The following is a 13,076-nucleotide window of genomic DNA, read 5'->3' as shown; positions in this document are numbered from 1 at the left end:
GCAGACGTTTCATTACCAAACTAGGTAACATCTTCGGTGCTAGAGTTTGCAAGAAAACAACCAAGCTCAGAGAGCACCAAGGACCTCACAGAGTTGCTACTGTTTGTGTAAGATAAGGCATTGGCACCTTAACCAAATTCAGTGGTTCTTTGTGTTTTAAAAGACATCTTTGCAGAGAAACTCTGGTTATGATCCAGTCCAGTATTATTTTTTTTAAAACCCTCCACCTTATCTATTGCTAGTAGTAGTATACTATATGTTAAGAGTGAAGTTCAAAGTCATCCAAGTAGATTTTGGGTCACATAATAGAGCTTTTTCTTCTTTACCTTTATTTTATAGCCTTGTTCCCAATTTCTCCTCAAAATCTACTCAGAGACTTGGAAGATTCCCCCAGAGGAGACACTGATGAGAATTGAAAGATTGAAAACAAGGGGACTTGTCATCCCTGCTCTCAATGGATGATCCATGATCAAAATACCTCAGTAGGTTTCCCCTTTGGTACTACAGGACATTGTGACAAAATTTGCCTTTTTTATAGTTGAAGTATACCAGTGCTGAAATGAATGTGTGATCAAAGGTATGAAAATCTTGTAAATAGTTGTCACAAGATCCTGATGGCTAGCAATGTAAGAGAATGAAATAATAAAAAACTTCTAAGGCTATAGTAGTGGTGATGAAATAGTTAAATCATAATTCATTTGATAATGAGATAGACTCATAATATATTTAAACTCCATACACAATATGTTTTCCTAAAATGCTTTTTTGTTATTGAATAGTTAATCCGCACAAATAAAAAAACGTCTTATCCCTTGATTGAACTGGCAACAAACCATATTCCAGTTTTAATAATATGCTACAAAAATGTGTGTAGGATAAGGGGCATAGCTAGAAGGAAATGAATTTATAACAACATATTTTTTTGCAAGATGGTTCCAATTTCAATACCGCACAAATCATCAATTTAGAAAAGAAACTAGCAAGAGAGAAATTTGTAGGAATTCTGAGTGTTAATAATTTCCATGCAGATAAAATATAAAAAAGAAAATTTCATTCCTTGGCTAGTAAAGTTATTTGCATACAGGAAAGCCTGAAATAGATCATTGAATTAACTAATTATTCACAATTAGTTGTATGCAATTTATAATGCTCACAGTTCAAATTCTAATGAATTTCCAGCATGGGCCACATGTTTTAATATTATTATAACAGATCTGAAGTAGACAGCAGACTCCTGCAGGGTGAAAAACAGCCTTTGAAATGAAACTGAAGTGGGGAACCAAAAGCAATGCAAACTGATCTACAGCCTAACATATTCAGAAACCTGTGTTTCACTGCACAAGAGAAAAAGTTGATTATATCAGGTTTGTGATGCACTTCTCAATCCATAAATATCTGGGCTCATTTATTTGCAAGTTACTTTCTACCCTGTGAGATATTCTTTATTGCCAAGCAACTATATGATTATTATAGCATGTGTATATATATAGAGAGAGATATCCACCTTTTAGGTGTCAGCTTTATTGCAATAACTATTAGCAAAATGAAAAAATAAGTATAAGGAAAGTGATAGGTAGGATCGACTTTAGCAGTTTTTAAACTGATAAATGTTTTAAGAAAACTAGAATCAAGGCCTGAATATTCTAAGCCATTACAATGAAACATATACTTGTTCCTTAAATTGTATTAAAGAATTCATACTGTGAATTCTTGAAATAATTTTGCCAAGCAGAAAGTTTTAATGAAAAACAGACTTACGGTACATTTAATGAAATATCTGATTAAAATAATGACTGGATTTAGTTTTTGATTTCAAGAAATAGTTGCAAGGCATATAGGTAAATTGCTCACCCAGAAACATTTGTAAAAACACCTTTATTTCTAATCTGGAAATCATGGTGGCTGTTTCAAGGCACTTGTGCAAAGGACCACGGACAGGCAGTCTGCCGCTTCATTAGAATGCGCCCTACAGGCAAAATCCTAAATACAAGTCAAGAAAGATTGCTTGTTTATCAAACTCACTTGATAATGAAAGGACAAAAGAGACGTGAGATAAACTGGGAAGACCCTTCAATAAAACCAGATGTTGTGAATTATCAACTGGATTTCAAGGACCAGAGATCAGGTACCAATTTTGAATTTAAAGGCACTCAGCAATTTGTAAAATTGTAGGCTCATAGTATATGCGTTCCTCAGAGCACTTCAAACTAGAACCCACGAAACAGTATAATCATACATGGGGCTCTAAGGATCAACACAAATAAGCCAAGTTGGAGCAAAGGTTCACAACTGTCGCAAAAGAAATAGTTATCTCTTGGCAACCAAGAAATGAAACAACAACAGTATTGCTTGGTTAATAACTATAATAACACATAAATATTCCTGGATTTACTGAAATGATTCCATGAAGAGAAAAGCGCAAATATTAGGTCAGAAAATCATAAAAACTAGTGATAACTAAGAGTTGGGAGCTATTGAAAATAGGGCTGTTTTCCCACCTGACAAGAAACCTTGCATAACAGAGCTAATGTGAAGATAAGTGTCGCAGTGCTTTAGTAACTAATTAACTAGTTTTATACTGATACACCAAAAAAGGCATTCCTGTTTAATCAGTCAGCAAAAAAAACAACAAACAAACCAAAAAACCAAAACAGCAATGCAATGCTGAGATACCTTCCCTATTACTGACGGCTAAAAATAGGATGCAGCAGAAGTGGTCCTTCTGAAAGGACATCATCAGTATTTTGCCTGCAAGCAGCGGCAGGCAAAAAGCGACCAAAGGGAATTTTGCAGGCACTTCCAAGGGCAGGGGATCAGCAGCTTTGCACGGGTGAGAATTTCACTAGTCCTTTACAACAAAATTATGCAGGTGGAGGGCGAAGAAAGAAAAAAAAAGATGGAGGAAAAGCTTCTGTGTTTTCTACTATAGCTTATATGGCTGACAGGGTCAGACTCCCTCTGGATTGCTGGCTAAATGGATTATTAATACTGTATATACATTTAAAATAACTGCAAATAGGAAAAAAAAATAAACTCAGTCGATAAAGCTTCTTTAAATGAGAACCCTAAGAATACAGATAGTATGTTAATGGTATAGAGAACTATGTTTTAACTGAAAGTACATACTTTTATTCCTCCTTGTTGCTACATTTTACTTGTTAAAGCATAATGTAGTTTTCACACTGGGCAAGTTTCATCCTATGTTATCAAGAAATGTCTATCTATCTATCTATCTATCTATCATCTATCTATCTATCTATCTATCTATCTATCTATCTATCTATCTATCTATCTATCTATCTATCTATCTATCTATCTATCTATCTATCATCTATCTATCTTCTATGTCTATTTGCCTGAAAAGAGGCTTAATTTTCCTATAATTGTACGGACACTTCTGCATTTCATTCAATTCATTCCAACATGAAAAGACTTCAGGTATGTCCAAGGACATTCAGTTCTGAAAACTCAAAATAAAAAATAACTTAGTGGTCTTTGCCCTGTTGTTATCTGGATTTCTTTTATATCGACTGAAATGTTTGCCAGAGAGATGAATATTCAAATAAACTGAATCTGAGAACACTTCTATATTTCAGGCTTGAATATAAAACCTTATGGTTTAAACACAAAGGAGGAAGTAATAGAAATAGCTGTCCGTGTGATTTGACGCAAACAGCAAGAGAGATTATGGTATCTCACAGGAAAAAAAGAACATTGGTATCACAGGTAAAGATTCTGTTATATCTGATTCTTTGCTGTACATGCATTCATACATTTTTGTTTACAGAGAATTTTACATTTGAGAGTTCTTAATCTTAATACAAGTGTCAGCGTCACATGATCTAGAAGGACCTGAGAACACACAAATCATCTTTGACCAGCTCGGAGTCAATTACGGGCTTCCAATAATGTTTTCTTTAGGAGAATTTAAAGGGCAGTATTAGGTCAGCAGAAAGTTCCAGCTGCTAATGCTGCCATGTGTCACAAGGACAACCAAAAGGGGTTGTTTATCACACATTTCACAGGAAAAGTGTGAAATGACTTTTGCATTATTACCAAAAAAATTAGTGTCCACGTCCGTGAATAAGGCTACCACATCTAGGCTGCAAAACAGTCAGCCATAGAGGGCACAAAACACACAGAACCTTTCTAGCTTGCCATTACCTTTTAATGGGTGTCCAAATTTTTGCAGCTTAGATATGGTAGCCTCTGTATGAAGCCACTAGGAGTAAAGCTCAACTCAAAAAAGATTTTCGTTTTTTGTTTCCTAGGTACTGAACATAAGTAAAATAACAAATAGGCAGCAACTATAACACCACCACTTGAAAAAGGATTTATAAGAGAATGTCTCTAGCTATATTAATGATAATAATAAACATGGTCTCAGCGTTCTATACCCTGAAAGCCACAAAGCAGTATTTATCGTATATCTATATTATTGACAAAAGTAAAATTTAATGCAATGCTTTAAACTGTCAGTTCTTAAAGTGCCTTATTTTAAAAGGGGACAAAAAAGAAATACTGGTTGTATATGGAAAAGTTCTTTTTTAAAAAGCATCTATTTTTACATAGATTTTGGATGGTCTTAACAGCAAATATTATTTGCATTTTAAAAAAAATCAACAGCACAGCAACCGAAAAGCGAAGTTTTATAAGAAATGAAGGAAATTATTCTTTTCAAAGGTTCTCTGCAACCAGTACTATCCCATCTAAGGTCCCAAGGGTAATTCATTTGATTTCTGAAAAGTATTTTACTGAGAATTAACCCTTTTGACTCTCTTCTAGCCCTTTCGCCCTGGCTGGGAAATAAGAGTATCTATTTAGACAAGTTCAACTTTGGCATTCGGATAAACAGCTACCACGTCGTATCCTTCTGGTGGTTTAACCCTTTCCTTGGCATGTGTCTCACAGTATAGTTGTTCCTCAATGAAGAAATAGCCCCTTTGCTTTAGGTTGAGGCCACAGTCGTCACACATGAAGCATTCAGGATGGTAGAGCTTGTCACGGGCTTTCACTATTGTGCCACTGTTAGAATGAAGGAGAGAAGATAAGAAAGTTAAATATTAAAACCATTAATATTTCTTTCAGGTCCATGAGTTGTTACATAAACCCAAGCAGTTCTGTTTCACCTGGGCACATCCACGGCCCCTAGGACAACGACTCAGAGGCTTTCCCTTCACTGTCTGCAAAAGCAAGCTGCTCCTTAATTCCACATCTCTGAGCCAACTGGATTCCAATGAAATCAGGGAATCCTCTTTTGTGCGGAGTTCCCACCAAATTTTGGAACAACACAGGTACTCCGGATCAAGAGACTAGCATTCATGAGCATTAAAGCTGCAATACATATTTAATTAGCCTTCCTATGAAAGAAGAAGTCCAGACGCCATCCTGCTCTTATAATTCCACCCAGCGCATAACAATGGTTTTATGGCCCAAAGCTAACAATGAGAGTTTAAAATGAAACAGATGGCACTTTTATTCGCTAGCTTTCCCAAACAGGACATAAACTATTACGGCTCCTGGGGAGATTCATGTACTTACACAATGCCATTACCGCATCTGGTACACTCAGGGAGCACCTGCAAGCCAGACATGGCTCCACCCAGTTTAGGGACTGGAGATTTAATGTGTCTTGGACTGGTCACTTTGTCGTACTTTTCACCTGTCAAGGAGGTCAGACAACATTTCAGTATTATTGATTTAAGGCATGTGTGGAATGTTCTCAGACATGAAAACTTCTTTGTTTAAATACAGGCAGTCCTCGACTTACAACATTTCATTTAGTGACCATTCAAAGTTACAAAGAAAAAAGTGACTTATGACCATTTTTCACACTTATGACCACTGCAGCATCCCCATGGTCACATGATCAAAATTCAGATGCTCGGCAACTGGTTCATATTTATGATGGTTGCAGTGTCCCGGGGGATCATGTGATCCCCTTTTGCGACCTTCTGATAAGCAGAGTCAATGGGGAATCCAGGTTTACTTAACAATCGTGTTACTAACTTAACAACTGTGACAAGTGAAGTTGTAAAATGGGGCAAACTCACTTAACAAATGTTTCATTTAGCAACATAAATTTTGGCCTCAGTTGGGGCTGTAACTCAAGGAATACCTGTAGTTTCTCCTTGAATTCAAAAGTAAGGGGTTGGCTTTATTGTATACACATATTCCTTCATCACCAGGATGACAGGAACATCCTAAGGCTGCATTCACAGAAAGCAGGAAATCCTCTAGAAATTAAAGGGATTTTTTTCCTGAGCTAATACAGAGCTTAAGGGACGCAGTGGCTCAGTGGGTTAGGACACTGAGCTTGTTGTTCAGAAGGTCGGCAGTTTGGCGGGTCGAATCCCGAGTGCTACATAACAGAGTGAGCGCCTGTTACTCGTCCCAGCTTCTGTCAACCTAGCAGTTCGAAAGCATGTAAAAATGCAAGTAGAAAAATAGGGACCACTACGGTGGGAAGGTAACAGCGTTCCGTCCGCCTTTGGCATCTAGTCATGCCGGCCACATGACCATGGAGACGTCCTCGGACAAGCGCTGGCCCTTTGGCTTTGAAACGGAGATGAGCACTGGCCCCTAGAGTTGGAAACGACTAGCACGCATGTGCAGGGGAACCTTTACCTTTACTTTACCTTAATATAGGTCTTATATGTCAGATGATATAAAGTTTAAGGAACAGGTTACCAGCATTAACCTTAAGGTGTTTATTTTAAAATGTTAGCATGACTATAAGAATAAGAAAGCAAGATAGTATGGGAATATCATATGAAGTTCTGTTTTGCTAGATAAAACCAGAAATTTTTAAAAAAACACGGGGAAAATGGTATGAGAGATATTTAAAAAGTAACAAAGAAAAGCTGGTACAAAAGAGCTGTATGAAGGAAACACAAGACAGATGATGTGCCCTAATTTAGAAAACATTTTTACTTTATGGATGGGGGGGGGAAGATATGACCTCTTGCTATGTAAAGGAAATCAAGCAAGGCAATAACACTGCTAAAGTGCACTTTTATAGCATTAGCATGCCAGATTTATTTGTTTTACTGTATGTCAGGATCAGAGAGACCTTTAAAGGTCTGTAATAAAAGCAAGACAGCATGTTAGGAACTGGCTCTTTTTAAGGATTATATTATTGGGAAAAAAACTACGTAGTTTGAACTAAGCAGAAAAAGGGGAACTCGAGAAATCTTTACATACAAGATTTTATACATGAAGCCTGTAATGCTTATGAATACACAGATATGCAGATACCAATGTCCACAGTCTAAGTGCTCTGCTTTTTAAACAGCCTATGCACGCATGCTTTGAGCCTTTGCTTGCTAATACTGATGTCAGTGTCCCCTTCCCCTGTTCTTTTTAATCACATACTCTGGGTGGTTTTCCTGATTTTTCCTCCCCTTTTTCTTCTCCACTCACATCAGTACTAAAATACAAAGACCTGCACTTAGAAGTGGAACTGTGTCAAAAAAAAAGCAAAAATAATACCAGTAGTGATGTGCGCGTTGGGGCACAACCTCAAAACAACTGGAGCACTAGAAGAACGCCATTGGCGTTAACAAAGCCACGGTCAGTTGCAAAAGGCAGCTTTACTTGGAACAGCTTATATTAATAAACTTGGAGGAGGAAGGTATATTGGATATGTTTGCCAGCTGGAGTTCTTTGTAAAAATAATAAAGGCAGGATACAAATAAATAAATAAAATATCCTGTGATGATATCTTTAACACCATCTAACAACGTCTGCCTATCCCAGGTCCTTGGGAAGGAGACGATTGGGGGATGGAAATGCCAAATCCAGCCTAAACAGCTAATGAAGAATCATTGTACATATGGTTTCTAAGACTGGCACGTACATTAAGGTAGGCATAAAAGAGGAACGTTTGATGCTTCTCACCATTCTCTCCAGCTTCCAACATGCCTTGCAGATACCGGAAAGATCCTGATTGCTTAGGTTCTGAAACAGGCCTTTCGTGATCTTGTAGCATTTTGTACACATCGGAGTCTGTGTCAATTCCATTTTTGTTCCTTGGTAGAGACCTTAGAGGATCCGCACTATTTGAATAGAAAATGAAGGTCAACCAATTGATGCCAAGTGAAGGGGTACCAACCTAAAGTCCATTAAAGAAAAGGAGTCTTTGATGAGGACTTTCTTTCTCAATGTTTTCTAGAACTGTTTCATCAAACCACGAGCTTGATAACTGCAACTTTTGGCAAACAAGTCCTATGTCTGCTGATGAGGATTCAACCATTTGTTTCCCTTCCTTGTTTCTGGAGTGAGGGTTGGTCATGTGCAATCTATTATATGCAAAAAAAAATTGCCAATGAAAGAGCCCCTGAGTTCATTCTACTGGCTACTGAACGGTATATTTAAGACTAATCAGTAAGTGCAAGACAGCTGCTGCAGTTCATTGAATTACTGTGTTACACATGGATCATATTTTTAAAAAATGCATTAAATTAAATTACTGAAGGAATTGAAAGTCCTCCCACCACTGAATAATATTTGGCACTGGAGTTATTTTTTTGTTATGGCCAAACATTGTCTCAGGGATACTACTTTAAAAAAAAAACCTTCACTCCTTATAAATTCGATTCCTTGTGGATTGGGTTGCATTTAATCTATAGTACATTTGAAAAAGAATTAACGTTTGATGTTTAATTTGATGTAAATGGCAAACATATATGGCAAAGAAGTCAGAAATAATGGTCACACATACCATCATACTGGGTCCCTTTAGAGAGATCTCCCTATTTTGCCACCTATAAATTTGTGTGTGTGTGTGTGTGTGTGTGTGTGTGTGTGTGTGTGAGAGAGAGAGAGAGAGAGAGAGAGAGAGAGAGAGAGAGAGAGAGAGAGAGAGAGAGAGAAGTTCATTTCAGTTCAGCCTTATTTAAATGATGCATTCTGAAGCCCTAACCTTAACCCCGGGAGAGATGCAACAGTGTGCTGGACTACATAAAGTCCCTGAAAAACATGGACTGGGTTTGGAAATGACTGTCAAGAATGGTCACTCTTAAAAATGCTGGACTCTATTGCCACTATTTCAGCCAAAATTGCTGAAATTCCTCTGAATTTTTTTCACCTGGTTTCACCTTTATCATCGCGAGAGTGGAGTTCCTATTGCTTGTTTATTTGCATCTGGAATCAGTAGGAATTATGGATTCTAATTTGATAGATTTAAAACATCTAAAATATTTTTTAACTAGACCCCTTCCATTTTAGTATTATTCTATTCATGATATTAAAGGATACCGCCGTGATCTGTTATTTCTCAAATGATCCGTGTTTATAAACTCCAGCTAAGAAATTATTTAAATGCAGTCTACAGTAATGTCCTTCAGATGATAGGAATTATGCTTTTAGAAGAGTGTATATTTAACACCAAAGTATGTTTGTACTTGGAAAATACAGCATCTTAACTTAATATATGGCCAGCCCCAAACTTCTATTCTTTTGAAATTACGTTATTCATACAATGTACCATGCAGGTCACTTGATGTGCTGTGTGCTTAAATCTAGCTGATAGCTTAGGGTTACTATTACAGTATAAACCAAGATGTCTGAATTTAATCTAGCAGATCAGACCAGTTTAAATCTCAGGCCTAAATAGTCACGTATTACAAAAAATGTATCCTCATCCCATTTTTAACAGCTTCCTTGTGCCTATTTAAAACTATTACCTTGTAGCACTGCATATATATAATTTAAAGGGAGAGTGTGGTGTAATAGTTAAGGCACTAGGCTAGAAACTTGGAGACTGAGTTCTTAGGCACAAAGCCAGCTGAGTGATCTTAAGCTAGTCATTTTTTTCTTCAGTCATCTAGAAGGAAGATAATGGCAAACCATTTCTGGAAAAACTTCCCAAGCAAACTGCATAGACTTGTCCAGGTTCTCTCCGAGAATTGGCACAATTGAACAGAGGGGGGAAAAATAATAATAAATAAAAAAACATTACACATGTTTTTTAGATGGCTTTACAAATGGGTATGGAGATTCTCAATTATTTAGGTCATGGTTCCCAAAGGGGCTTTTCAAAAGGCAACTGGACTTGATTGGTTTTTCCTTGAAAATGTCTCACTTCTCATTCAAGAAGCTTCTTCAATTCTCAGTTGCCTTTTGAAAAGCTCCTCTGGGACAAATGGGAATGTTCCAGCATGAATTTCATTTTTCTTTTGCCAATTTATGTTGAAAAAAATGTATTAGGCTGCTATTTTAGCAATTGTGTACTAATAGATAAAGCATATATGAACACAAACACTGTTTTTTACCTATGGTCTGTTGAACGGATCATCATTTATTATAACATGCTAAGCTGTAAATCAGTTTAAAATCTATAACAAAGTGGGTTTGAGATAACTCCGAAACAATATCAACCAATGTGGTATGTTTTTTTAAAAAATTAAGCTATCCTACCTGGCGTATTACTAAACAGCATAAAGGTGGATAAAATTCCTCCATTTTGCTGCCATGTACTGGCCATCTGGATTTCTGGAGCCCAGGTAGTGTAGTTTTATTTTTAGTAAAATAGTTGAATGGTTGGCTGAATCACTTGGGAAAATAGTGCTAAAATGATTTTCTCAAGTATTTAAATCCATTTTAGGTGGTGGTGGTGGGGATGCTCTTCCAACAGAAGCACATAGTCGTTTTAGTGTGTGTGAAAGAGTGAAGATTTTCATCTGGAAAAAATGGTGCAAACCCTTCCCCCACACACACACTTACCTTTTTGTACTGGGTGTCTGGACTAAAATATCCAGATGACCATTAAAGGGATGTGAAAAGTGAGAGCTTCCCCTTTCTCTCTACTGCCCTCTAGCAATTGCCTGCATTTTTACAGCACGGATGCAGCAGCCCTACTTCATTTATTCAATTCAGGTATCTCCAAAAGCAATTCCATTGTCATGCACCCTTCTATACCTTTGGAGAGTTGTGATATGGAGACCACTCAACTGTGAGGGCAAATTAGACTCTGGACTGTTGTTTGCATGCAGACGTGAAGGATTATTATATTGCAAATTTAGGGTCTGCTTGTTGTCTGTTGGACTTCCTCCAGGTGAAAAGGCCAGGGGTCTCCTGTTTAGAGTAGGTCCATTATCCTAAACAAAAGAAGAAATCATGATAAGTTGCCCTTGTCAGGAATAAACCACACCTTTCAGTAAATGGTAGTTTACCATTAAGTGGTCCAACAACTGCAAACAATATTTACTTAATACTAATGGAGCCTGTAAATTGGAGAATAAAGAATCAGCAAGAGGATCTGTTTGAGGAAGAAGAAAATAGATTTATTTCACATGTGTAAGACACCTGCTGTATGATGTCTGTTTTAACTTGTGTTGTATCTACGTTGAATGAAATAGATATTCAAGTTAGATCTAGCTTTGAGGAAACATTCTGATCCTAGACAAATAAGAAGAGATAAATGTATGGGTGGGCAGAGGTAAACATGGCAGTTTAATGTCTGTAAAAATAATAGTGTTATTGTTTTTAAGCTCTGTAATCTATTAATGTGAAGTCAAGGGGAGCTTGACTAGGAAACAGTCATTATAGTCTGACATTATGGAGATACAATTAATTTGCACTCCCTCTCAATCAGGAAGACTTTTAAAACTATCTCTTTAAACTGCTGTTTGAATCTTAGAATGATTGCCAGTATCCATTTACTACTATATACTAAAATGCATCAATGATTTTATTATTTTAACAGTTAATGTATTTTATTATTTTTTTAAAAAATGCTCTTGTACCTGATCCAAAGGCTGTGAGATTGGGATTTTTTTTTTAAAAAAAAAAACAACTGCTGTAAAGTGAAATTAAAAAGTATTTATTAAGACTCATGAGAAAAGAATACAACAAAAACATGGGGCCAAGGAAAGAAGGCACAGTGCTACAGTTATTGGGGTTTCATTTTTAGAACAAACATGTATGAGTTTGGTTTTACAAAATAGAATGTCTAGTCATTTGTTTAACCACCTGCTGCCTGCGTCAACTTTAACCACCTGCTACCGGCGTTTAACCACCTGCTGCCGGCGTCAACTTCCCTCCGCCCTGTGCGTTCCCACAGAGAGGGCCTCCTCAGGGTGCCCCCGGTCAGAGAATGTCGGCTGGTGGCCCCCAGGGGGAGGGCTTTCTCTGTGGGCGCTCCGGCTTTATGGAACCAACTGCCGGTTGAGCTCCGGGCGGCACCGGACCTTCGCTCTTTCCGACGCGGTCTGAAGACCCATTTATTTGAACAAGCTGGCCTGGCCTGATGGGGGAAGTTAGGGTTTTTTAATTGGGTTTTATATTGTTACTGTTTTATCTGGGCAATTATTTAATTCGTTTTTAATTTTGGTATCCTCTATTTATATGTGCCCTGTTCACCGCCCTGAGTCCCTCGGGAGAAGGGCGGTATACAAATTTAATAAATACAAATACAAATACAAATACACGATCAGCAGTGGCTGGCATTAATAGGTTTTTTCCTCCTCTTCTCCCCCCTTCTCCTTTGCTGTCTGTTCTCATAACCATGCTAACCATGAAGGCAAAAGGAATAACGTGAAGAAGCAGAAGTCATTATCTACCTTGCCCATTTACCCTGGGCAGTGCTAGAAACTGAACCAAGGGGAAAATTCCTAGTGGAAATAACTACAGTAAAATGAATCTTACTTGGAGGACAGAAATACAGAAATGAGCAAGAAAAAGAGCAGTGAACTGGAGAGGATACTTTCTGCTGCAAGAAGTAGACTAAGAACTGTAAGCAGTTTATATAATTCAGCTCTTGGAAATACAATTCATTATTCTTTAACCAAGGGTCCAGGGAAAGTTAATAAAGAACAAACGACAACAGCAAATAGATGATACTGTAAATACGATGCCACTCATGAGGTTTGGTGTGGTGATTCAGGTACCAGGCTAGAAACCTAGGAGACTATGAATTCCAGTCCTGTCTTAGGCATGAAAACCGGCTAGGTAGCCTTGCACTAGTCACTCTTTCGCACCCCAACTTACCTCACAAGGCTGTTGTAATGAAAAATAGGAGAAGGAAGAAGTATTAGATATGTTGGCTGCCTTGAGTTATTTATAAAAGTGATAAA

At 37.4% G+C, this 13,076-nt stretch overlaps 2 protein-coding genes across 4 annotated transcripts in view; one reads left to right on the top strand and one right to left on the bottom strand.

Moving 5' to 3' along the window:
- Positions 1-13,076, top strand: part of P4HA2 (prolyl 4-hydroxylase subunit alpha 2) — a 343,153-nt gene that overhangs the window by 119,623 nt on the left and 210,454 nt on the right. The gene's annotated exons all lie outside the window — the stretch shown is intronic.
- Positions 3,337-13,076, bottom strand: part of PDLIM4 (PDZ and LIM domain 4) — an 82,113-nt gene continuing 72,373 nt past the window's right edge. Inside the window, exons 4-7 of the mRNA XM_083354398.1 lie at positions 10,921-11,099; positions 7,900-8,057; positions 5,542-5,662; positions 3,337-5,025 (exon numbers count right to left, since the gene is read on the bottom strand). Of these exons, the coding sequence (XP_083210524.1) occupies positions 4,821-5,025; positions 5,542-5,662; positions 7,900-8,057; positions 10,921-11,099 (663 nt within the window). The 3' untranslated portion in view covers positions 3,337-4,820. The remainder of the gene's footprint in view (positions 5,026-5,541; positions 5,663-7,899; positions 8,058-10,920; positions 11,100-13,076) is intronic.

This window comes from Vipera ursinii, assembly GCF_947247035.1.
Source record: "Vipera ursinii genome assembly, chromosome: 2".
NCBI classification, from domain to species: Eukaryota; Metazoa; Chordata; class Lepidosauria; order Squamata; family Viperidae; genus Vipera; species Vipera ursinii.
This window is presented reverse-complemented; position numbering and strand designations above follow the sequence as displayed.